This window comes from Molothrus aeneus, chromosome 5 (assembly GCF_037042795.1).
Source record: "Molothrus aeneus isolate 106 chromosome 5, BPBGC_Maene_1.0, whole genome shotgun sequence".
Taxonomy (NCBI): domain Eukaryota; kingdom Metazoa; phylum Chordata; class Aves; order Passeriformes; family Icteridae; genus Molothrus; species Molothrus aeneus.
This window is the reverse complement of record NC_089650.1, coordinates 6,992,606-7,019,185: the sequence shown is the minus strand read 5'-3', so window position 1 is coordinate 7,019,185 and position 26,580 is coordinate 6,992,606. Positions and strand designations below refer to the sequence as shown.

General features: G+C 38.8%; 2 protein-coding genes across 2 annotated transcripts in view; one reads left to right on the top strand and one right to left on the bottom strand.

The window, feature by feature from the left end:
* Nucleotides 1-293: 293 nt before the first annotated feature.
* On the bottom strand, nucleotides 294-13,080 carry RIBC2 (RIB43A domain with coiled-coils 2). Its single transcript, XM_066550034.1, has 7 exons — nucleotides 12,960-13,080; nucleotides 9,443-9,524; nucleotides 7,697-8,041; nucleotides 6,998-7,116; nucleotides 5,036-5,263; nucleotides 3,492-3,658; nucleotides 294-2,386 (listed from the first exon to the last, which is right to left on the bottom strand). The coding sequence occupies exons 1-7, from the start codon at nucleotides 13,074-13,076 to the stop codon at nucleotides 2,305-2,307; spliced, it is 1,140 nt and encodes a 379-aa protein (XP_066406131.1). The 5' UTR covers nucleotides 13,077-13,080; the 3' UTR covers nucleotides 294-2,304.
* A 657-nt stretch (nucleotides 13,081-13,737) lies between these two features.
* SMC1B (structural maintenance of chromosomes 1B) overlaps nucleotides 13,738-26,580 on the top strand; it is a 26,435-nt gene continuing 13,592 nt past the window's right edge. Inside the window, exons 1-12 of the mRNA XM_066549714.1 lie at nucleotides 13,738-13,846; nucleotides 16,233-16,421; nucleotides 16,923-17,035; nucleotides 17,771-17,974; nucleotides 18,403-18,641; nucleotides 19,110-19,368; nucleotides 20,278-20,418; nucleotides 22,146-22,228; nucleotides 22,717-22,924; nucleotides 23,102-23,287; nucleotides 24,854-25,033; nucleotides 26,001-26,147. Of these exons, the coding sequence (XP_066405811.1) occupies nucleotides 13,738-13,846; nucleotides 16,233-16,421; nucleotides 16,923-17,035; nucleotides 17,771-17,974; nucleotides 18,403-18,641; nucleotides 19,110-19,368; nucleotides 20,278-20,418; nucleotides 22,146-22,228; nucleotides 22,717-22,924; nucleotides 23,102-23,287; nucleotides 24,854-25,033; nucleotides 26,001-26,147 (2,058 nt within the window). The remainder of the gene's footprint in view (nucleotides 13,847-16,232; nucleotides 16,422-16,922; nucleotides 17,036-17,770; nucleotides 17,975-18,402; nucleotides 18,642-19,109; nucleotides 19,369-20,277; nucleotides 20,419-22,145; nucleotides 22,229-22,716; nucleotides 22,925-23,101; nucleotides 23,288-24,853; nucleotides 25,034-26,000; nucleotides 26,148-26,580) is intronic.

The following is a 26,580-nucleotide window of genomic DNA, read 5'->3' as shown; positions in this document are numbered from 1 at the left end:
CAATCTTCTGACCCCCTCATCTCATAAAGGTTATATAGTCAAATTTTTTACAGTACAGAAACCAATAAAAAGGATGGAGAAACCTGTGTGATAACTTCTACTGAGGAAAAACTTAGGATTCTTCAACCTACAAAAAGTGAAAATGAAATGGTGATGTCACAGCAGTCTAAAACAACTTTAAACATATATAAACAGCTATTCACCTTTTAAAAACATTTTCAAAAAAGATTAACAAGAAGCAAGTGAAGCTCAGAGATGTTAGGTTCAAAAAACAAACAGACAGAAGGTGAGTCTGCAGAAATGCATCTTGGCTGGTACATTTATTTATCTGGGTTCAAAAATCAAAGGGTTTTTATCACTATTATTGATTGCAATAACAACCACCTATAATAGCTCTGGAAGTCCTTGAGACAGTTTGCTGGAAAGGAGTATTCCTCCATCCTGGAGAAGATGATGGCTTCGCTGGATATTTATTCTGATAAATTTCTTAGTCCCTTTCAGGGAAAGGAATGGAAGAAGGGGAACCATACCCAAAATTTCAAACTCAATTCTCACACCAATTACAATAATTTCCAAGACTTAACTATGCACTTTGCATTACATCACTATCAATGGAAGACAGAAAAAAATTACATCTCATTTCCATATATAATTACCTAGTTCATGTGTCAATGAACAAAAAAAGATCCCAATCCAATTTCTACAATCATATCAAAAAATGCTACTCCTCTTTAATCAGTGTTTTGAATCAGGCAGCAAGATTTTATCAGTGTGATCCCACAGGGCACTACTTCAGCTGAGCAAACAGACCTGTTTAAACAGTCCCCTTTCAAGAAATGCTTCCTTCAAGCACCTTTAAAATCCTCCTACTAATATCTCAAGAACCATGCATTCTTCATTATCTTCAGAGAAAAGAATAACTCAGTCAAGTTTACCTCAGCCCTCAGTTTTTTTCAAGCATCTTTCCTCCTTTGCTTGGTGGAGGCATCTTCAACCTGTTTCCCCACAAAGTTCAGTACCAAACATTACCATTAATGCTGAGACAAAGAATAATCGGTGGACTCCAAGCCAACATCATCAGGATGTTTTTACCTCAGATTTATGTCCCATATGCTGGCACATTACAGTTCGAGATCTATCCTCATAAATGGGCTCTATTTTTATTTAAGGTTCACAATATTAGAGGTCTAGGATTTTAGCTGAATCTCTCATCTGACTCATTTTTCTCCTCTTTCAGATCTTCTGACTCCTAGGTTAGTCTTCTAACCCTTTTTGTAGCCCTTTCCATTTCAGCTCTTTCTCTTCTGGATTTAATTTCCTTGTTAGCTCCACCATCCATTTCCCTTATGCAGTTACTTTCCTACATTGCTTCTCCATAGTTTCTTCCCCTGTGTTGTGCTTGCCCATTTTCAGATGCCAATGACTGGCTCTTTAATTGCTAAGTCAATACTGTCACCATGAAGACAGGAAGTACACAGGTTCCATGAACTGCCCTGCACGAGCTGAGATTTTTCTCCTTGACTTTGTTTGGTGCACACCTGCTTTTTCACCCCTCTTCTGTCACACCTGTGAATTGTCCCCACTCTCCTTCAGCAGCAGATTACCTGAAACCTCCTCCACTATTTCCAAAGCATCAGGGTGTATTGTAGGAATACTTTCCCCCCTGCTTTTCCACACTAACTCTAACACACATTCTGTTTCAGTGCCATGCCTCAGTGCACTAATCACCTCCATGACTACTGAACTCTTTTCTCCTTATTCCCTCTGTTCACAATGTTTCTGACCAACTTGACCACTTCTTCCTTTTTTCTTGCCTTTCTGTCAGGCTGGGTTTTTTGCTTTAAGAAAATCCAAAACAAAAAACCCAAAACCAAACCACATACAACATTTTCTGTCTAGGTCATTTTCCTTCCCTCCCAGAGAAGTGCATCTCTTGTGGTCTATGGGAGGCAGCATTCCCCTCTGGCCAAGTTGCATAAAGCAGCACTGTAGTTGAAATTTAGATGTCTTTCCAGAAGTTGATTCCTATAGGCATGAATAATATAAGTATTACAGCTAAGCCTGAGACACAAGAGTCAAACAACCTACTACTGAATCTACTAGTCCTTTCAGAACAACAATCATGTTTAAAAATTAATACAATGTTTTCCTTTTCTTAGAACAGATCTGTCTGTCCTTTAGTTTGAATGCAGTGTTTGAACAGGGCAGGGAACAGATAAAAACAATAAAACATGGGATTGCTCAACTGAAAATTTTAATGTGTCTACATACTTCTGTATAATTCTGGTTGATTTATCCAGATCATCACCGGGTGGTTGTATTAAACTGTGCATAAAACTCCTCTGTTGGAATATTTGAATACTCTTCCTCTTTAAGATAAATGTTCCTAGAAATAAATAAATTTTTTTAAAAGCCGTTAGTGATTTTTTTGTTATTATTCAGAAGTAGCCCAAGAAATCTAAAAAAGGTATTATGCATTAACACCCATAAATGCTCATCAATTTTTAGAAATTGAATTTAATGTAACTAGAACTTGTTCTGCAAAATATATGCCACATCTCAATATAGCAAACTTGGGTTTTTTCTTTCTTCCTGAAATATCCCTCCAGAAATCTCAAGAGTAAAAAAGCCTGAATTAACACAATTCCAAACTTTTGTTTCATAATAAGAAAGCATCATGTACTGGAAATTCATTTGCAAAAGGTATATATGAACCTGAGACTGGCTCAGTTGGTCAGAGCATGGTGCTAATAATGCAAAGGTCAAGGGTTCATTCCCCATATGGGCCATTCATCTAAGAGCTGGACTTGATGATCATTCTAGGTCCCTTCCAACTCTGACTATTCTATCTATCCAAAACAAAAAAACCCCAAAACCAAAAATACTGGAAAAATAGAACACTAAATCATTATGTTTGTTTTTCTTGTCCTGCATGTATTATCTTTCTTGTTTCCCAAAAGAGCAGACACAAGAACTGCCCTCCTGACGCATCCAGTGGTTAGTTAAAGAATCATCTAGTTCTGTCACACATAATGGAAATGCTGTTTGTGTTGCTAGCTTAACCCTGAGCTATCAGAAATTGGCAGCTCTGCTGGCAATTCATCCTTTTTTGTTTCAGAAAACTAAGATAAATTAAAGAAACATGTAATGGTTTTTCACCTGATAATATGATTTTCTGCATAGCTAATTATATTTATTCACTATTTTGCCATCTATATAAACAGTCTGTTGTCAGTGGAATGCTTTTAAGAATTCCAGATCCTAACTCATTCATGTCAGTCAGTAACATTCAAAACCTACTCTCTGAAGATTGATTAAAGAATAGTGGAAAACACACTTCAGGTGAATCGTTGATTTTTTTAAAAGCATGAAGTTGTAACAAAAAAAAAAGTTACAAACAACAAGTCAAAAGAGCTCTTTGAAAGCCAAGCTATTGAGTTAATAATGGTGAAGAGCTTTTTTTATTTGAACAATGCTGGTTTGATACTTACTTTGCTTTTTGCTCCTGAGAGAGCCCTGCATTCACAGCATCCAAATCTCGGCGCTGCACCTGATCCTGCCGCTGCTGGTGCCGCTCCCAGAGCAGCTGGGTCCTCGCAGCCTGCAGACGCTGCCTGTCCCATTCTGCGTCTCTTCGGCGCTCCTGCTCTCTCGCTCTCTGCAGCAATGAGAAAAAGCCTTCGTTTTCTCTGTCCAAGATGGAACTGTGTATATAAAGTCTCATGGGTAAGTTCACCCAAACTAACTTGCTTGCCTTTATTGAACACTAAGGGTAGCATTTGAATGGGGAGAAGGGAGCAAGGATTCCTAAACCAGGCAGAAGCAAGATATGGCCAATGAAAGGGCTATTCTTTTCTCTCTGTAAAAACCCACAGCAGCAACAGATTTTTTTTTAATTACTGTCAGCAAGAGATGAAACTTTTTGAAACAAGAGGTGCATAGACATCAGTATGGCTTACAACATCACGAACTCAGTAAAACAGGGGAGCCACGAACACCACATGAGTAGAAATTTTTTTCCTCTGCCTCACTACTTGTCTGACACCCCACTGAACAGAATCAAAAAATCAGGCCTGCAAAAAACTTACTTTTCTTGGTTGTACTCATTTTCAGCCAGCCTAATGACTTGAATGGGCTCATTTCAGAGTAATAGGAGAGGCAGGAAAATAACAATTCTACCTTCAGCTTTAATAACAATACTAGGTAAGATATGGTAAAGTCTACCGTATTGTAAGGACTAAAAGATAAAATCAAACACTATTCCTTAGCTGTCATAAATGCAGCCTCTGCACAAGGGAGGCAAGTCACTTCCTACTCCACAATATCTAGGCCTGGACACTCTTGACTTCATAGGAAACTAGATGTCTTCATTTTGACTGCCTGCTTCTATACTCCTCTAGAGCAGCAACTATTACCATTGAAATTCTATTTTATAGCATGGCTCATAGTCATGTGGGATGGTAGAAATAAAACTCCATCACATTCATACTCCATCCATTCATGAACTTTTAGGCCTCTGAAATAAGCACGAGCAAGGTCACTGGACCTGCTCTATTTGCCTTGCTTGGGCACCCTTGAGCATGAGAATACTGCTTTGGCCTGCCCTGCTTTCACCTTCAGCTCCTGGATCTTCTTCCCCTATGGAGCAGCCCACTCCTTGCAGGCAGCTTGTGCACTCTCAGGTCCTGAACTGCACCATGAAGCCTGGTCTCAGGCTGGGCAGGACTTTGCTGCTCAGCTGGACCATCATGGACCATGCCCTAAGACCCCCTTGGCTCTGGGCTCCTCAGCAACCTTCCTCCCAGTCCAACTCCAGCACTAGAGCCTTCTCCATGACATCTCCCAGGTGCTTCAGAGGTACTGTGTTCAGTTAGACTGACTAAAATTTGGGTAAAATTCAGATCAATGGAAAACACAGTCTCATATTGGCATGTCCAGGGCAAACAATGGTATTTTTGTTTTACAAACATTGTCTATAGTATTATTACAACCAAGAAAACAAACAATGCATGAAAATTCATGTGAGTTTAAATACCTGTTTCTCCAGAACTTGCTCCTTTTGGAATTCACGAATTGCCATCAGCTGCTCCTGGTTCATTCCCTTCCATCGATCCACCAGCACATTACGTTTACCCCCGGGACCGATTGCTTGGTCTGGGTTTTCAGAAAGGAAATCTCCTCGAAGGAGGCAGGTTATTTCATACATATCATCTTTTATTTTTTGAGCCTTTTCCAATTCATTTTTGTGATCTAGTTCAGCAACCTAAATTCAATGGAAAGAGAGAAGTGATGTTTTTTCCAAGAAAAATATGAACTAAGGGATGAAAAAATGTTAACACATCATGAGATGATTTCCAACCTGCATAGAGTTGTCAAAAGCATCACCTAAAAAAAAAGATTGTTGTCTTATTAGCCAAGATCAAAACCCTAATATCAAATAGTTCTTTAATGCTGTCATATCACATGTAGCAAGTAAACTGGGGAAAAATAACTTTGTTTTATAAGAAAACACAGAATTAAATAAAAAATAATTCCACATTTATCCTCAAGTTAATAACCAATACATATTTGGCAGACAAACGCAATATGGAAGAAATTTACAGTAAAATTTACTATCTCAAATCACTAGCCTTGATTTATATATTACACACTGAATCTAGGTGAAAAGCATGGGTAAGCCCTCAAAACAGAAGACAGGAGATGTCCAATTAAAGTCTGAGGATGCAGCCTTGATTCTCTTTGCTGATACAAAATGCAAACCTGAATCATATTACATGAATGTATCTGAAATACTGGCAATCACAGTGTGCATTTTCTATGGAAATCACTGCTCCTAATGTTCACGACAAGGCACAGTCTCGTACTCAAAGGAAATTTCCCTTTACAATACTCCAGAAATAAAATACAATGATCTTACTGAACATAATTACCTTTCAAAGAAGAATTAAGACTAAGTAAACTAATTTGAAGGAGAATGATAATGCTATGCATCTTTCATTTCTAATACTGTCTCATTCTTCTGTAATACATAAACTAAACTATCTGTAACAATGCCTAGTTCCAGCCTCCAGTGGACAGAGAGAAACCTTCTGCTTGCTAGGACACACAGAGCGCAGGGGACGGCTTGCTCCTGTACTTTCAGATTTTGATTTTCAATTAACTCGGGCTGTCTATAAACAAAATTATATGACAAATGCCCCCCAAAAGACTCAAGCAACATTAAAGACTTGCATGCTTATACAGCTGAACCAAAAGATACCATATTTAATGTAGGCAATTCTAATGTGGTTTATTTTGCAGTGATAAATACATTTAAAGGTAAGTCATAACAAATATAGTTTAACCAAGCTAATAGCATCCATGTAGCCCTTTGAGTTGTGTGTAGAAGCTGAAAAGAAGAAAACCCTTTGCAGTAAGATGAAGAACTAGAGCATGAGAGGTAATGGTACTAAGACAGGTTCCAAAGGAAGGTCAGTTAACAACCAAGAGACATTGTACAAAAAAAAACATGAAGCAGCTGAAGAGCCAAAACCTGTGGTTGTGGGGAATTAATGTAAACAACAAGGACAAAAAGCAGCTGTTAGCAATGTTTCCACACAAGTGCAAAGAAAAGCAGACAGACACAATAAGAGTATGGGAGGTCTGATATAAACCCAGAAAGAAGCATGGGAGGCTTTTGCAGTACCCCAATTTACCAGCTCAAAGCCTCTGAATGACTGGGGAGCTGTTCCTGCTCACCAGGCAGCAAGCTGAGAACCAGGAGGGACAATTTTGGCAGAGGATAACTAGGGAAAAGACATCTAAATCCTTGGATCGATTGCTCACTTGGCAAAGTGCATAAAATTTACCTTGTTCCAAGCTGAAACAGCCTTGGAAGTCAGGTGATAAGAAACCCCCATTGAAAACATGAGTACTTATTCTGATTTTGTGCATCTTATTTTCCTTCTCTGTCACCACATTTTCTAAAAAATAACAAACCAACTAAGTATTAATTTACCTGGATTTTATTGAAATTTTTAGTAGCTGTACAAACAGCACGCCTGCTTTCCTCTTCTTTTCTTTGTTCTTCCATAATCTTTCTGTCGAGTTCAATCCTAAACTTGTCATAAAGATCATCTAAATTAGATTCAAATAAAAACATAGTCAATATTCATGGACATGATGTGCATATGAGTTAACCAGGGGAAGAGACAGGGGGGAGCTACAGATACAGTAGGCTAAGTAACTATTTCCAAATCCTACCATCAAAGCTGTCCATCTTGAGATTTCAGATGACTCATGAATCAGTATAATATGTTACCTATCTTGTCTGAACACTTAGTGTTAAAATGAAAGAAGTATGTTAAGTACTGCAGGAAATAATGTTTCATGACAAGCTGGGAAAGAAAAATCAGTGTTATTTTTTCTGCTCTAGGACAGTAGGGATTGGATAGTTTAGCCTGATGAAGTAAGCATACCAACTGGAGGCACAAACCAGAAATGAAACCTGGGTGACATTTAAATCACATGTTATAAAATAGAGATTTCCTAAGAGAAACAGTGAATACATTACAAAGTAAAGCTTATAAAGTAAAAACTGGTCTAGTATTTCTAACTGGTCTAGTATTTGTAAGTTTAATATACAATACCATATTTTCATCAGATACACCACAACTTCAGAAAAAGAAGATTAAAACTACATTATCCTTTTTGTTACCTGCCAATTTTTGGTCAGCTAATGCATTTTTTAAGTCCTTCTGTTGCTGAAGAGACCACTCCCTTATTTGCTCCTTTTGAAACTTCATCCTCTGATCATGGTTTAAGTCTTCACCCATAAACTTCTGCATGCCAGAGATAGTACACCGAGGATCATCATCTGAAACTCGAGCAGGTCTGTCTTTCTTTAGGGCTTGGGGATCATTCAGGTCAAATTCACGTCTTGTTTCTGGCTTCTGAAAATTCTTATGAAATTCAGTTAGAGCCCTATTGATGTCTTTGATTTCATTTTTCTGGCGTTCTTCTAGCAGACACATGAGCTTGTCATTTTTCTTCATGTGATGAGCTAGACAAAAATGAACACAATGAAATCACAACTCTTAGAGGTGCATGAGTCATTGGACTGCAGACATAAGGTGAAAATAAAATTTTCAAGATGAATACACAGAATATAAGTTTTCAAACTGTTATGCTTTAGGAGAGTATTTGATCCATAAGTACCAGCCCAGCAAACATTCTAAAGTTAGTAATATTTACTTATTAAATATTTTCAGCTTTTTAGCTATAAATTATTTTATTAATGTTACAATGAAATATGTGCATGTGAAACAAATACAATAATAAGTACCAGAACTATGAGGTTTTGTTTGGTGAAAACTTGCTACATAAGAAATGTACAGTAAACCAGTTGTCCCCATTTACTCTTAGTTTATAGCTACAGCTGAAATTCATTGTTGCTTGCCAGGAAGCAAACCAAAATTGGGCTGCAACTGAAAGGAATACAGGTAGCTCTTCCATAGTTCCAATGATTTTTCTAACCATAGCACTAAAATCATTGGCTGGTATTAAATTTTGAACAGCTTAAGAGCTCCTGGCCATTTAATTGGAACTAAATAAATTCCAGCATTTTTAAGAAAAACAAACACCAAAACTCCCACCCAACCAGCCATTTTAGTTATTTAAAATAATTTGCTAGAAAATATGATTTCCTCTTTTGCCAGACTCCACATTGCTGCTGGTAGTTTCCCAAGAGTCAGGCCCTGACAGGTGTATTTTCCAGCCAGGAAAATCATAAGCAGCTGTAGTGGAAGCACAGCATGGAAGTGGCAGCTGCATTTTAGCTCCTCTTGAGGCACACAGAGAGCTTAGGCTGCAGGACCCTTTCATCTGATAGCCCAGGAAAGCATCCCAAGCATGGAAGACCACAACGAGTTTGAGGTCAGGGCACAGCATGAAATATTTGTGTGGCTGCAAGTTCTGACTCAGCAATGGCTCCTCTTATCACCTTACTGTACATGACTCATGCTTCCAGCAATAACAACCTAGAGAGGATCCACAGAATCTATATATTCTATAGAAGAATGGCTAGACAAAAGATGAGCTCACTCTACAAAAAGCAACTAAAACAGATTAGCCACTACCATACTGAAAAGGACACTGGTAAATAATTATTTTTTTTAATCCTGTTGCATATTCAGGTTTTCAAATGATGCTATTCATCAATGCCTTTTAAAAGAAAACACTGAAAATTCTGGCCTATTATGCTATGTATCCCAGTTTAATCATGTCAATAGAAATCTTAAGATAACATGGAGAATACATACTGTGCCAATGTAGATGTATGAACATAAATAGGACATAAATTGGAAGACTGAATTTAGAGAATATATCAAAGGATAAAAGAAATCAAGAAACGGATTAAAACATTTAGCTATTCACAGAAATATCACAGTGTCTAGGAATATACCAAATCTTTCATGCTCTGCTTTTTCAGCTGCTTCTTGAATTTTCTTCTCCTTGACCTGTGCATCCAATGCATCTTTATCAATCTATTAAAATGAAAAAAAAAAAAGCAGCTCTTTAGGAGATACTGTGTTTGAACAATTAAAACATTGTCAAGCTACATTGACTCACAGTTGTACAAGATAGAAATAACACCACTAGCGCCAGAATATATACACATTTCTAATGTAGGTAAAACAAAATCCAGAAACAGAAATATTCGTTTGTTTGCATTGTTTTAATAATGATGGGCATGTTCTTGCACCTGATCCAATGAAAACACCACATTTACATGATCCATAGAGCTATAAATAATTTCAGCTGCATTACATAGAATGTTTTCCCCATTACAGCTGGCAATTTTATTTTATTGTTCTGCTTTCATTTATAAAGCAGGTAAGTATTTTAACAGTAAAAATGACAGGAAGTTGTAATAGTTCATATTTGAAAAAAATACAAAGGGTTCACTATAAAAAAAGAATGGAAATGTTTCCTGACTTATCAGAGAGATTGACATGGTTGCCAAAACGCACTACAGGATACAGTATCTGTGATGAGCTAACAGATATGGAACAGAACATCCACATCCATGGCAAGTGGGACCTGAGCAAAGGATAATAGAGGCCACATCATCAAATGGGAGCAGACACCTCCATTTTGGGCAAAAGAGTGTGGCCCCACATTTGTTAGCAGATTGTGGCAAATTAATAGGCAGAAACATGGATTTTACTAATTTTATTTTTTTTTTTTTTTTTACTGACAAGTCACTTAATGTCCTTAAAATTTTGTCAAAAACACAATGACAAATCTTCAAGAATCTGGCAAACAATTTTACTAGTCTTTGTCTAAAACCTGTTCAGATGACAACAGAAACAGATCACGGCTGAAAATACACATGGTTAGTGTTGTAAAGGACAACTGACAACAGCCATCAGCAAAGAGGTACGTTTGTAAGCAAGGCTGAAACCATCAAGAATTCTATCCTCCAAAAACAATGGTGTTGTGGACACTAAATATCAGCTCTTTCAGAGGTCTCATTGGGAAAGCCAAGTTGACAATACAACTACAGGAAATACTGCTAAGAGAAATTCAATACAAGTTCTTAGCATGGCAATAATAGAGGTAGGTCAGTGTATCGACTTGTGTTACACTGTTGGCTCTGACCTCTTCAAAACACTTTCACTTTGGCACACAAAAACATCCCTAAAACCGACATTCCCAGTCACATAAAGCTACAGGTTTCATTTTTAAGCATTTAAATAAGAAATCTATGAACAGTTTGAGGCAGCTAATTTCTAAACTAGTTCTATTTATGTATAAAGTTTACATGTCAATTGAAAGTAATTTTTCATTTGGATTACTCATCTGAACACTTTAGAAAAATCAGTGATTTAGTGAGGATAGATTCTTCAATCTGTAAGTGAGGAGAGCATTATCTTATGCTTAGATTACTCAGATGAAAAAACAGACACAGAAGTCAAAGTAATTATAAAACTAGTAATGATTAAGGAAAAAAAAATATAAAATCTGGGTTCCCATTCTGCTCTCTCGTATATTACTTCTATGTTTTTAAAATATTCAAACCCTGCTTTAGGATTTCTTGTTTCTAAGTCAAATATTGTCTTGATTTCTAAATTTCTCAGTGACTGCCACTCAGGTAAACTGGTCAGAGAACTGAAGCAAATAATCTTAAAACCACACAGAAATACTGATATAGCTCTGTATTGATTTCCTGGCTCTTTATGGTTCAGACCTGGCCTAACTTCAAACCATAAGAACAGTCCCTTCTGTCAGCATCATTGTTCAGGTACACTGAATGATGTTAAATCAAAATAAGCTGCTAATCAAAATTCTCCAGATGAACTCTCCTTCATATTAGTTGTTTGTCTAATGTAAACAGATCTATCAAAACCTGCCTGAGTCAGTTCTACAAAACAAATAAATTCCACAAAAGTATTTGGGTAAAACCTTTGGATGGTGTACTCCAGTACAGCTCAATAAAATGCACCAGGATATGTTAGCTGGCAGCTATTTCATTAAATGAGGATTTGTGGTTTGCAGTCCTTCATTTTTAAGGCTCTAGAAAAGCCACTTTATAGAGAAAGTATGTTTTTCTGATGAAGAAATTTCAAGTACCTTAACCCACATCACAACTGCTAAAAAATCTTATTAGCTCCTTCCACTGAAGAATATTATTGGGTACTTAAGTATATTGTTGGTGTGTGTTGGGATGCTGTACCAGGTGGACACACCTGTCATGTTCAGTAAGTGGGAACTGCTAATTGATCTGCAGATACAATGACTCTTGCATAAGAGTGAAAAGAATAAATTCAAGCCCTGTCAGAGATAAGGGGAAGATGTTTTTCTACTGACTTGAGACATATTTCTGTACCTAAGAGAAGAGGATCCAATTGACATCTGTTGCAATTTTACCAAGTCACCTCACATCACTCTTCCCTCCATGCATGCTCACAAACATCTTAATGTGGGCCTTTGGACATATCACGGGGAGATTCAAAATACTGTTGCATCCAAAGTCAAATAGGTATAGAGCACATTATTTCCTGACATTCAAGATGCAAACTGCAGAGTACACTCTGGAGAAAATCTACTAGCCTGAAGTATGTTCACATTTACACATCCATGTCAAGAAAAATCAGACACAACAATTAATTACATATATAAACAAGGACAGATCTGTCCTATTAATCTGATGCAAAATGTGGACTAATTGCAGGACACTTACAGCACTAAACCTCCCACAGCATCAATTCCAGTGAGGACCAAGCACAAAAGGGCAGTATCACAGAGCAGAGAGGTAAAAAACCCCAATTACTTGCTTCATCCACATTACATGAACTGACTCTGGAAGCTCTCGGCTTCCATCGAAGTACTACTATGATGTACGAAGTACATCTCTCTCTACGAAGAGATACAACACAGGGCTTGATGCCTCTGTGCTGTTAGGGGGCACTGGCACCTTGCCCTTGAATCCAGAGCAGTGGGGCACAGATACAAAGGAGAAGCCATGGCCATAAGGAAAACACAAGAAGTTTTGTCTCAACAGGAAGAAGAACCTCTTTCCATCGAGGGTGGCAGAGCATGAACAGCTGCTGAGGGAGGTCACGGATCTTTCCCCCTGGAGATATTCCAAACCCACCTGGACACGTTCCTGTGTCACCCGCTCTGGGTAACCCTGCCATGCCAGGGGGGATGGAGCGGATGATCTTCAGAAGTCCTTTCCAACCCTAAATATTCTATGATTTCTTTCACCAGTAACTTTAAAAGCGACTCTGAAAGTTGCTGCTTGCTCCCCCTCACACACACACACACCTGAGGAGGGGTCACTGGGTGCAGCTCCAGGCCCGGCTCAGCCTCCCATTCCCTCCCTGCACTCCCTCCCCGCCTTACGCCGTTCTCTTCAGAACCCCTGGGAACACCAGGGGGACACGGCGCCCGCTCTCCCGTCCTGCCGCCCTCACCCCTATGGTGCGGATCCGTGGGTTGAAGATGCGGCCCCGCCGCAGCAGCTCCCGCCGCCGCCGGCGCTCCAGGGCGGCGGCCTCCTCCAGCTCCCGCTGCGGCCCCAGCCCGCTCATGGCGCCGGAGGGAACAGCGGCACGGCGGGGCTGGACTGAGAGCGGTGGCCGGGAGCAGCAGCGCTGGCCAGCCGGGGCACAAGACGGCCGGTCGCGATGGGAACAGCGGGACGGCGGCGCTGGCCAACCGGGACACAAGGCGGCCGGTCGCGATGGGAACGGGAGCGGCACCGGCCAGCCGGGGCGCAAGACGGCCGGTGGCGATGGGAACGGGAGCGGCACCGGCCAGCCGGGGCACAAGGCGGCCCGTCGCGATGGGAACGGGAGCGGCACCGGCCAGCCGGGACACAAGGCGGCCCGTCGCGATGGCACCGGCCGGGCGGGACACAAGGCGGCCGGTGGCGATGGGAACGGGAGCGGCACCGGCCAGGCGGGACACAAGGCGGCCCGTCGCGATGGCACCGGCCGGGCGGGACACAAGGCGGCCGGTCGCGATGGGAACGGGAGCGGTGACTCCCGAAGGGCACCGCGGGGCGGAGCCGCTGCACGAGGCGCGCAGGCTGTGAGGGCGGGGCGGGCTCGCCCTTCCCTTTGAGGCGATAAAATCGTCGAAGAGCGCTGTGGGGTGGGGGTGGTTTTCTGTTGGTAAATTGGTGAAGTGGCCTCGTCGACTGTTTGAGGTGTGGAGCTCGGCAGCTCCTGACCCCAGCTCCCCGCGGGGATGGGTTACCTGAAGTTGCTGGTGGTGAAGGACTTCAAGTCGTGGAGAGGGCAGCAGGTTATCGGACCTTTCATGAGGTTCAACTGCATCATCGGGCCTAATGGATCAGGTATTGTGGGTGGGTAGGGAGCAGCTGCTCCATTGAGCTGTCAACATTGAGGGCTCCGTTTGGTGGAATTTAGCCTTGTGGACCTGCTGAAATCTCCTCATGTGCACCCGAAGGTGTGGCAGTATAAATGAAGCCTAGGAAGCACCTGCTCTGTAATTCTTAGCTGAAAGTGTAGGTTTTTCCAGGATGGAAGAGCAGAAGCAGACTGGGGGAGAGAAAGAGAGTTCATGGATTTTTATTATCGTGTTGACCTGCTGCTTTCCAGCTTAAGCTGAAAGCCTAGTTTACAAACAGCACACCTTGTCTTAGCTACCTCAGCTTACCAAAATCATATAAGGATGGTTTTATTTTAATACTCCGGGATGTACCAGTGGAAACCTGCTCCTTGATGGGAGTGTGTGGGTTGTGCTGTGCTTCCTCCGGGAAGGCGGGGGGCGGCTCTGCAAAATGGCGGCGGCCGCGGAGCGGGGCCCACACCAGCGAGGCTCTGAAGGGGCAGCAGCACTGTGGGATGCCAGGGTGCTGGAACTTCTTTGTGAAAAACGCCAGTCACTTGTGTTTTTTTGAAATTTTAAAAGTTTAATAGCAATAAAGTGGTTATAAAAATAGCAATATAGTTAGAGTAATAAAAATTTGGACAATTTGTATTTGGACAATATGAGACAATGGAGACAAAGAGTTACGGACGTCCGGGTACCTTTTTCTGGGCAGCATAAGCCAGAAAAAGAACACACGTTAACAGAGGATTAGCCCTTAAAAACAATAACTTGTTACATATTCATACACTTCATACATGATGCATAAATTCCATTCAAACTCGGGATTCTGTCTGGTCATTGTAAACTTCTTCCTCTTAATTCTAATGGCGTCTTCATGGCTGAGTGAGGCAGGACAAAGTTAGTTTTTTCTGATGAGTGAGCAATAAATTCTTTTTCTCTGAAAGATTTAAGTGTCCTGTGGCTGCTATCTCCATGTGAGTCCTTTCTTTAAAAAAAAACTTACATAGCATAGTTTCTATTTAAACATTATTTTATAACCTAAAACTATATTTAACACGCTACTTCAGAAAATTAATACAGCATAACTTTCTAGTATAACACATATTCATTTTAATATTTGCAAAAAACCAATCATAAAATACGCATTTTTCACATTCTTAAAATTTGATCTCTGCTTCAGAAAGCTCCATTCAACAAAAGGGATTTTGTGTCTGCTTATCAAACTGATAGGAGGTGAGGGCTGTCTTAACAGAGCAACAAGGATGGGTTCAACATTTCACTTTTCATTTCTCATGTCTGTTATTGATTTAGTGTATAATTCAGATTTTTAGACCCTGTAGTTTCCTCACTTTCCTGATTGAAGTAAGATCTGTGAATGTTGAATATATTTAGCATTGTTATCATGTTCTTTATGATCCTGTCCCCACTGTAAAGTCTCAGAACTAGGATACTTTTTCCAGGTGCTCTTTAAGTTAAATCTGAGTACATTTTATGGATTAATCCAGGGAATAAAAGGTGTGAATATTATGTAATTCTGAATTGAGTATCTTTATTTCTCTGTTTTCCTCCTAGTGTTCTTGCTTTTCTGATACTTTGGAGAGTAAGTCAAAATACTCTGGACATAGGAAGGTTGAAAATAGATTGAAAATAATTCTGTCAGCAGAAATGCTCAAGACTAAAGGGATAAAACGAAAAGAGGCTTCCATTAGGAGGGTTTTTGTTGAAGTACTATGACCAGCTAGCTTTGTTGCTGGGGTGAATGGATCTGGGAAAGTGCTAATATTCTTCAGGAGATTAGAGTTGCAGTGGAAAACTTGGGGCTGGAGTGCTCATGCAATAAACCTCACTCACTTCACTCCAGAAAACACACTGCCAAGGAAGGAGAGTGATGTGGCACGCTCTCCTCTAAGAAGCCTGTGTAAAAAACAAAAAAGATTTCTCCAATAAGACTGAAAAAATAAATCAGTTTTGTCATAATTTTTATTACAGACAGGCTTATTTTCTGCTGCCAGTGTGTTACATCTTAAAAATGTGTTTATTATGTGCAACAGCTTTTCCTCGATAAAATCCCAAAATCATAGAATGGTTTCAGTGGGAAGGGACCTCATATCTCATCTAGTTCTAACCCCCCATCATACCTTCCACTAGACCAGGTTGTTCCAAGCCCCATCCAGCTTGGCCTTGCACACTTCCAGGAGTGGGGCATCCACAGCTTCTCTGAGCAACCTCTGCCACTATCCCCCCACCCTCAGAGAGAAGGATTTCTTCCTAAAAAAATACAGAATTAGAAATAGAATTTTTAAAGAATGTTGCAATTATTCAGATTCTATAATTCTTAATAAAATGCTTCCATTTATGTCATGTCAATTTTTTTTTTAATTTTTAAGGAAAATCTAACATAATGGATGCTGTTAGCTTTGTGATGTGTGAAAAAACATCAAATTTGCGAGTTAAAAGTGTTCGAGAACTCATTCATGGAGCACATGTTGGAAAACCTGTTTCTTCTACAGCTAGTGTGAAGATTGTATATTGTGAGGAAGATGGGGAAGAGAAAACATTTTCAAGAGTTATCCGTGGTAGGTGGTAGATTCTGCTGCAGGAAATGTCTATTGTCTGATGTATAAAGAAATGGAGACCAAAAATACCCAACTTAGAATTTCAGATGCCCAATATTAGTTCATAGTTGGGCAGATTAGTATAGTCCTTCAGATAGTGATATAAATGAAAAAATATGTTTGAGTTAATTAGTTTAAAAAATTAAGCAAGTTATTATATGTTCTTTGCTCAGTATCAGTCTCTAGGTATTTCCTTGGGGTCTGTAGGTGATGTAGGCTCTAAGAAATGTGATCTGACACCTTGCTGCAGGTGTCAGTTCCTTTACAAAGTACTAAAATTGGAAACTGGAGTTTTTAAACAGAAAAAGTAAATTACTGAAAGGAATAGAGGAGTAATTGAAATCTATTGTGTTCTTTGAAAAAATCACTCAGTTAAATTATTCCACTAGTGTAACTCTTTTCCAGTGGGTTTTTTTGTTGTAGCCATTTTCAGCAGTAATTCTTTTTCCTTTCCTCCTTTAGGCAGTTGTTCTGAGTTTTTTTTCAATGACAAGTCTGTCAGCCGATCTGCTTACATATCTGAGTTAGAAAAAATAGGTATTCTTGTCAAGGCCAGGAATTGCCTTATTTTTCAGGTGAGCATTCAGGGTACTTTCAAAAGAAAACAAAAGATTCTTAGGTTATTTCATAGAATACACAGTCAAATATTGCCCAGAAATGAGAGCACCCTTAGCCACTACAAGGCAATGTACTTTTTATTGACCTTACCAAGAACTACAAGACTACAAAATCCACTTAATGGGGTTTGTATAAAAATGCATACACTAGTAAGAAAGAAGCCAATCTGGAAGAAGTTGAGTGCTTCTGTTATTCACAATATATAGAAAAGTATGGGTTTGTATAAATGCTTAGTGTATTTAATTGCAGGAGTGCTAGGAAGAAGTAATTTTGTCCTAAAATACTCCTGTTAGTAAAGACACATGAAAATGTAAAGGATTTCTTTTAAGATTGAGGGGTTGAAAATTCTATTCAGCTATCAGTGTTCAAGAATTTAATGACATAGGCCTTAAGCTTTTGATGAATAATACATTTCACAAAATCATGTTACTTATAATTGCTAACAAAAATTCCTAAGGAAGAATAGATTTTTCCCTTGTACAGAAACATCTATAGAAATCTGAGTGGCTGGCAAGGTGATCCTCATTTTGGCACGAAATTTTTCCTTGGGTTTGAATCTAGATGCATTTCCACCATCTGTGTTGACCATAAATAAATTCAAAAGTGAATCTGTACTATGTGCTCCTAAATTCATAAGGCATCAGGATGATCTGTGGTGCTGCACAATTTATTTATTTTCAATTTTGGTTTAGGGAACAGTAGAGTCAATTGCAATGAAGAAGCCAAAGGAGAGAACTCAACTTTTTGAACAAATTAGTAATTCATGGGAATATGCTGAAGACTATGAACAAAAGAAGAAGAAAATGCAGCAAGCAGAAGAGGATGCACAGTTTAATTATAACAAGAAAAAAAGTGTGGCAGCAGAACGCAAACAAGCAAGGATGGAAAAAGAGGAGGTAGCTTAAAGCTTCATTCAGTTTTTTCATGTTAAATTGCCAGATTTTGCATCTCTTATGAACTTCAGTAGTGTTTGTAAAAGCACAACAAACTAACAAAACAAAGCCACAAACTTTTTTTGGTTTTAGTCTAGTAGTTTTTTTCAGTATGGCATACTGTATAATAATTTAGTATCATTTGAAAACGTAGAGGGATACATGTAATCTAAATAAAAGAAAGTATAGGTTTGCCAGTATAATTAATTAAAGTATGGACCTCAATATTTGAGTTTTATGTTTAGTTACCGTTACTTTTAGCCATTAGTTACCATTACCATTGGAATTAGAGCTACTTGTACACCATCTTACATCACTTTGGCCTTGAAATTAGACTGCTAATGATGGAAAATAGTTTTTATAAACTATAAATTAAATTTTAATGTTGGTAGGCAGAGCATTACCAGATGTTAATCAAGGAACTGGATGAAGAAAGGATACAGCTGCAGCTTTTTCAGCTTTATCACAATGCAAAACAAATTAGCTTTCTGAAAAACAGTTTGGATGAAAAGAATATGGAGGCTTATATCAAGAAAGAGGCTCTTTCTACAGCAGAAGATTCATTTAAAGCGAAGAAAAAATTATTTGGGATACTAAACAGGGACCATCAGCATATGGAAAAAGAAATGAAGTAGGTTTTCCAGTGAGATTCTGTGATAGTTCAATAAAGCATTATCTGCACTGGGGGTTGCTTGGCAGGTGTGCATTTCCTGGTAAAAATTTGGTTGATAGTTCAGTGCTGTGGAAGTCAGTTCCTAGCAATTCACTTAACTAAAATCCAGAAATGGTTTTTACCTCCTATACCATGTCTAGTTATATTTTTCATTATATAAATACTTGTTTTCTATTAAATTTTAGGAGGTTTCACTTAAATTACCATTTTCACTGGATATTAAAAAAAAAAATCCTCTGTGGGCATACCCACAGTGTAAGCCCTACCCTTAACAGTTTAAAACTGATTGTTTGCATATGTGGTCAGCAGGGGGGAGGAAGTGTCCTTTCTATCTTCCCTCTCTCCCCTTTTCCTGTGGCTTTGCAGCTTTGCCTGTGTCTTGTTGGGGTTGGTTGTTTTGGGCTTGTTTCTGGTTTTGTTTTTTAGGACTCTGGAGGCATCACTGATTCAGCAGAGACCCCTCTATATAAAGGCAAAGGAAAACACATCCTACCAAATCAAAAAAGTTGAAATGTCTAAAAAATCTCTAAGGGACAAGGAGAAAGCCCGTGATAAGGAAAAGCAGAACATAAAAGAGCTAGAGATGGAATTGAGTGATATTGAGAAGGCGTGGAGAGCATTTGAGGAGAAAACTGAAGAAGAGAGAATGCAGAGAGCAGCAGATATTGAGCTGGGAGAAAGTCAGGTAAACCAGGAGGCCCAAAAGTACTGTTTACTAGAGAAGTCCAAAAATACTCCTGATTACACAGAAACTGTTATTTCACCAATGACCTGTGATTTTTAGTGATCTTTTTACCCTTGAACTTAAACAAAACCAAAGTTCTAAGTTTTATTTAGATGCATGGTACACTGTGGGGAGGGTAGGACAGAAAATGTTTGTCAGGGTCTCAGGGTGAGTGATTTTTGAGAACTGGCTTTTCATCTGAGGTGTCAATTAGGGAAAACCAATGAAGACCTGGTAGTATACATACCATCTTCTTCTTTGAGAGGGAAAGGGCTACATCCCTTGATAGTAAATTCACTTGGAAGGAAGCTGTCTTTGCAACCACGTGGCCACAAATGTTTGTAAAACTACGTGATAGCTGTTTTCCTCCTCTTTAAAATAGTTTCTGATCAATTAATAGAGAACCTGCAGGGTTGCTACCTTAGTTTGTGAATCTTCCTGCACTGCACTTTAGAGGCATTTGGTCAGTTAGTCATCACTTAGCAGATTTGTTTAAAATATTTGTATTTCACTTACTATATGAAATTTTTTAATAACATGAGAATGCTGAAAATACTGCATGAATTTTGGGCTGTGCAAAAAACATAGTGTAAATCTTCAGATTGAATGGGAAGTACTATAAGCTTCCCTGAACAATAAGAGTAGCAAAAAAGGATAAAAAAAGACTGTTGGTGAGAACTATTAGGTGTAAGCTTTGGATTGAAACTTAGTGTAAAAAAATTCAGGTTATTATAATGCCATCAGAAGCTAGAAGAGTCTTCTGGATAGTTTTCACAAAATTTAGGTAGGTAAAGTTACTTAAGGCTGTAACAACATGAGTTTTCTCACTTTCCAAGGAATTAATTTGTTTGTTTGTTTGTTTTTGTGCAGTTAGAGAGGTACAAGGAGCTAAAGGAAATGGCAAGAAAGAAAGTAGCTACACTAGCCCAGCAGCTAGAAAAGCTTCGTTGGGAGGATAAGGGAGATCAAGAAAGGCTGAAGCTTAATCGCAGGAAGAAAAATGAAATTGAGGTATCTGTATCAAACTAGAATTGGGTTTTTAGGAGAAAAATGTCTCTCTTCTGTTCCCTCTGCTATAACTGTATATAAACATGTTCAATGCTTTGATGTCATCAAATCCTCAGCAGGAGAGGGATATTGGAAGTGTTAACTCAGTTTCTATGTTGCAGCAGGTTTAGCAAAATGGCCTCTAAATTTGTTCAGAAATCGTGTGCATGAGCCCACACTGAGGATTGGTGTTTGGAAACTTTGGCTCTGATATTTTACAAGTACTCAGAACATTGGCTTAACTGTCAGCAGTCTCTGCTTGTGTAAGTGTAGTGTTTCTGAGGTGTCCCACTGCTGTTGTATGTGTGTATGGCACTCAAACCCTGCAGAGGTGGATTTTGATCACAGCAACATCTTTGCTGAGATGGTTTTAAGGTCAGTTGTGTGTAAGAATGTGTTGCAGTTGGAAAATCTCAGTGTCCACTCTTCTCTTGCACTTCATATGCAGCTTTTTTGTGTGAATATAGTTGCAGGCATTTTGATTGTGATATCTTTGATCATTGCAGAACCAAACATGTAAGAATAAAATATGTACATTTTTTACTCTGGCTTGGTTACCATGCCTGATATTTGCTTCTGATAGAAGTAAAAAGGGCAGAATGCTATGTAGCATTTCTGTTTTGCTGGAAACCTTGTCCTGTTAGGTGTTTTGGGTTTTCTGGCTGTATTTTTTTAACTCTGCTAGAGAGGCAACATGCATTTCTTCAGCATTTAGTTACAGAGTCAAGGTTGAGGGAGACTGCTATCCAGAAAGCTTAAAAATGCACCATATGAGGCTTTATGAGTGATAGAGCTCCAAACACCTCATTCTTGAACATATAAGCTTGCTTCTATGGAAAAGTCTGTATTTTGCTCCATTTTTATGAGGATATAAATAATAGCTAAGATAATAATTGTACATCTATTTTTACTTCATAAAATACAATTTCTTTTTTTAATTGCTAGTTACCAGAAAAATGTAGTTAGTATCTAGAAGTGAAATAAATTCCATTGCCTGTGCTTCTTAAACTAAGCAAGTCCCATTGTGTTGTTGAGAAAAGAATAAGGGTTACTTAAGAGTGCATGAAATATGTATATGCAAACAATGTAGTGGGTGCAAGTTGACTCTCCATCCCTAGACCTATTTAAAAGGTCACAAGGAGTTCAGGGGTTAAATTAAGGGTTAATAAACTGTGTAGGTAGCAGTATTTTTGTCCTCTCTACTTGCTTCAGTTAATGTGTTTTTAATAAATTTGCGTTATTGAAAATTCTTTCTTTACCATTGGTAGGGTTTTTTTTACTGTAATATTTTGTGTCAGTTTGGAAACTGTGTCAACTTCCTTGGAAAAAGATATTGATGTAGGGCCAAGAGTAGCACCTCTTTACTTCAAGACCTATAATTTCCTGGTGCTTTGTTTAAAGGGTTTTTTGTTTGTTGATGTCTTGATTATCTGTGCTGAAGAGGTTTTCCCTAAATTGTAGCTGAACATGGAAAATCCCATAATGGCCTTAATATAATAATTTCCCTATGTTATTTGTTCAGGTGTAGCTTGGCACCCACTGTTGTGAAAGAGATGCTGTTACCTCACCATGAAATAGCAATAAAGAAGAAAATATTTATCTCAGTATTGTTCTTAATGTAGACCTGTATATCTTAAAACTGTCATTTTGCTCTTATTTATTTTTAACACATTCTATTTGTGACTGTATAGGAAACCATTAAACAGACTGTGGAACAGGTAGAAGAGCATGAAAAACGCATAGAGAAGTTGGAAGAATATGCTAAAATATGCATGTATGTGTAAAAAATTAAAAGCTAACTGGATTTCTTGGGTATTAATCATTTTCAAAACATAGCAGGTTTCTACTTCTAATTATTTTCTTTGAAATTTTAATAAGAACTAGAATTCTTACTAATTTTACTTAATATTTCAGTCACTTTGGCTGTCAAAATAAAGTCGGAAGTATGATGACTAATCCATATTTTGTTTGAATCAGTTCTATAATTCTAAGTTCTCACAAGTTTTGTTACTGTGGGTATAGGGCTATTATTGGACAAATTCTGAGCAAGAAAACAGGAGAATTTTGTAGTTGTGCTGCTCTAGAAAACATTAATATTTATGTTGTGTATTAGCACAGCTCGGTTCTTGCCTCCTTGGTCTTGTCTTCTGCTTGATATTTACTGCTTGTGAAGTTAGGTGACTTCAGAATGACCTTAATTTATACTGAAAGTGTGTATAAATGAAACTGGGAATTACTTTTTATTTTTGCTTCTGTTCAAAGTGGATCACTAACAGAAAAAAAGCAGCAGGAGGAAGTGCTGGCTAAGGAAATTGAGAATGCCACAATACGAATGGCTGAAGTGAACGAAGACTTGAACAAATTAGTTGGTGAACTGCAGAATGCCAGGATTGATTACCATGAAGGAAGGCGTGAGCAGATGAGAGCAGAGATCCTGGAAAGTCTAAAAAGGCTCTATCCAGATTCTGTGGTAATGGAATGACCTCATTTAATGCTTTATTTTAGAGTTAAGACTTAAAAGTTCTGCAACAGACTGAGTAAGCAGCTTGAGTAAATTGGACAGTCTGGAATATCTTTTTAACTTTTGTTCTTGCTTGAGTGTATAGTATTAATATTAACTAATACTTCCCTGTATTTTAATCTTCAGTTTGGAAGATTGCTTGACCTGTGTCATCCTATTCATAAAAAATACCAGCTTGCTGTTACCAAGGTATTCAGCAAATACATGACTGCTATTGTTGTTGCCACTGAAAAAATAGCAAGAGATTGCATTCGGTTCCTAAAACAAGAACGAGCTGAGCCTGAAACTTTTCTTGCTTTGGATTACCTTGATGTAAGTATGTTTTTCTTTCTCCTGTCATCAGCAAGCTAATACACATGTAATTCTCGATACTGGCTCATTTTAGTTTAACTAGAGTGAGCTGAAGTGTTAAGGCACAGGACTTGGGAAGTGAATTTCATGAGGCTCCTGTTGGTCTTTGCCAGCCTGCTGAGGTCTCTCTGGATGGCAGCATGACTGTCTGGTGTATCAGCCATTCCTCACAGTTTTTTGTGATCAGCAAATGCTGAGGGTACATTCTTCCCCATCATCCAGATAATTAATGAAGACATAAAACAGGATCAATCCCAGTATTGGCAAGGCTACCTACTGACCTTTAACTGGACTTTGTCCTACCAGTCACCACCCTGGCCTTGTCTTTCAGACAGTTTTCAGTTCACCTCACTGTTCATCCAGACCCTATTTCATCAGTTTCTCCATGATGATCTTAGGGGAGGCAGTGTTAAAAGCCTCTCAGAAGTCTAGCTAGATAATACTGACTGTTCTCCCCTGGTCTGTCAGGCCAGTAGTTTCTGTTGTGTCAGGCTGTTGTTGATCATGCATGACTGACTTAGTGAATCCATGCTGACTAATTCTCCAAGATTTTGTGTTTGTGTGCTTGGAACTAGTTTCTAGATAGGATACCTTTTCCACAATCAACATGAGGTTGACTGTCCTGTAGTTCCTTGGGTCCTCCTCCTTGCCCTTTTTGAGCACAGAAGTGATGTTTGTTTTCCCCTAATCCTTAGGCAACTCTCAGTTGCCATGATCATTCATAGGTACATTGAAAGTGGCCTTGTAATGGTATCCTTCAGCTCTGGTGGTTGCATCACACCAGGGCCCATTTACATGCATACAGTTTGCTTAAGTTTGCCTCACCTGATCCTCTTCTTGCTAGAATATGTCTTCCTTGTTCTAGATTCCCTGGGCTCCTGCCTGGATTCCCAGGGACTAGTCTTGCAAGTAAAGACTGAAGTGAAAAGAATTCAGTACCTCAGTCTATTCTATATGCTGTATCATGTCCTTGTCCCCACCCCACCTGTCTTTCCCAAAAAGCCTGTATCCCTCCATGGCACTGCTCCAGCTATAGGAACTATCTGACCATGTCTCCTTGACCCCAAAAATCATAGAATCACAGACTGGTTTGGTTTAGAATGGATCTTAAAACTCATCCAGTTCCACCCTTGCCATGGGCAGGGACTCCTTCCCCTGGACCAAGCTGCTCCTGCCCCCTGGCATTGAACACTTGCAGCCACAGCTTTTCTGGGCAAGGTGGTAGCCCTGCAACCACACACACATCTTGAACTCTCTTGTTTATTCTCCATGCCTTGGTGTCCTTTGATTTGATGCACAGGCTATACAATTATATATCTTAATGCCATCATAAATAGTAATGCAATAGGTTATGCAGATTGAAGGACAGTGGTGTACAGAGAAAATAAACCTCAGATCTGTTTTTAGTCTTGCAGTGCTAGAGCTCCTTGTTGTGTTGATCTGTATGTCCTGTCCCCAGACTACTCAGATTTGGACATGCTTTGCTTTAACAACATGGATTCTAAACCCTGCTTGTTTGCTTTACAGGTTAAACCAATTAACGAGAAGCTAAGGGAGATAAAAGAGGCTAAAATGATGGTGGATGTTGTACAAACCCAGTTTGCTCCACTGAAAAAAGTGATTCAGTTTGTGAGTGGGAATGCCTTGATCTGTGAAACAGTTAAGGATGCAAAACACATTGCATTTGATGGACCAGTGAGGTTGAAAGTGAGAAGCCAAAGTTTTTTACATACATTTTTCATTGCAGTTATGTGTTTGATGCCATTAAAAAATTCTTCTGTAAACATGCTGGAGTGTTGCAGATAAAACAGAGCTGGTACTCTGCTGTCCAATCTCACAGAAACAAATCACTAGATACTTCTCTTGGTTTGTTTTTTTTTCCTCTGGTAGTAAGTTGAAGTGGTTTTCTGAGAAAAGGAGGAGGCAAGTGAAAGGATAGTTAGTGTCCAAATACAGGTCTTGGTATAGTCCTTGTTATGAGGAGTAGGAGGGATGGATAATCATGCTTCTAAAACTGTCTGATTTTAAAACACTGACTTTATCTTTCAAAATTCTTTAAAATATCTGCCAGAGTATCTTGGTTGTAGATATGCATTATGTTAAGGACTGCAAGCTTCTCTGTCACTTCCTACAGTTCTTTCTCATTCCTGTCTCTATTGCTGCAGAGAGTATTTTATTCACTTAATAAACCTTCTAAAATTTTGATTAAGAGAGTTTTAAGTTGAAGGTGAGTGTGAAGTCATTTTTACTTGAAATAAAGTCACAAAAACACCCATGTTCTTTACAAAAATGTACACTTTCACTTTACAAACAGTTTGCCTTTACTCTGTTACCATGTTGCTTGGTCTGTTCTACCAAGTTAAAAGGTGTTTGTTCTACACCTTTAAAGTGCAAGTGTATACACAAGGGGCTATATGCAAGGAAATGATACAGTTTCATTTTATTTTCTGATCAGCTGTAATAGTACCAAAATGTGATTGCTCCTAAGAAGGTGCAGATTTTCTCTTTGCTTCAAATGCTTCATGTTAGCAGGTTTGGAGAGAAAAGAAAAAATTGAGTCCAACTCAAATGTGGTTGTTACTTGTTTTACTTACCATATCTTGGGCACTAGTGCATGGGATACTTTGGCTGAGGTTTTTTCAGATTTATTTGGATATAACTTATTTTCTTCCAGACAGTGTCTCTTGATGGAACTTTGTTTTTGAAATCTGGAGTGATTTCTGGAGGATCAAGTGATTTAAGATTTAAAGCTAGATGTTGGGATGAGAAAGAAATGAATAAAATGAAAGAAAGAAGAGATAGCTTGATTACTGAGTTAAAGGTAGGTCTCTTAAAAGTACTTAACTGCAGAAGGCATGCTGGACATACAGGCAGAAATACAGGACAACACTGTTGGTCCAAGCTCCCTCTAGGAAAACGTTAAGAGTGTACCTGAAGACTTGTAATGAAAATGACAATGTGGTTGTGTAAACATGGGAATGTTGGCATGAACCAAAACCTGCCAGTGTAAAATGATTTGTTGTACCTTTAGTGTTGGCTTTTTTTAAGAGGGATGGAGTTGTAATTTAATTTAATGGAGTTGTAATTTAATGGGATACTTTCTGGGGAGAAATAAATCCATTACAATATTAATATTGCATATGACCTCTGCTATCAGCCTTTACCTTGAATGAGGCCTTGGTCAGTGGGGCTTTAACATCTGAAAAAAAAAAATTTCTAACAGTTCCTCTTTTGTTTAAAAAGCTTTTTCTCCC

Bases quoted from the DNA above. Each gene is read 5' to 3' on its own strand.
- RIBC2 (XM_066550034.1), bottom strand. From the start codon at position 13,076: ATGAGCGGGCTGGGGCCGCAGCGGGAGCTGGAGGAGGCCGCCGCCCTG. The intron at 7,117-7,696 runs GTAACAAAAAGG...AATCTAATTTAG, and splicing joins AGCTGACCAAAAATTGGCAG to ATGATCTTTATGACAAGTTT. The intron at 2,387-3,491 runs GTAAGTATCAAA...ATTTATTTCTAG, and splicing joins TCTCAGGAGCAAAAAGCAAA to GAACATTTATCTTAAAGAGG.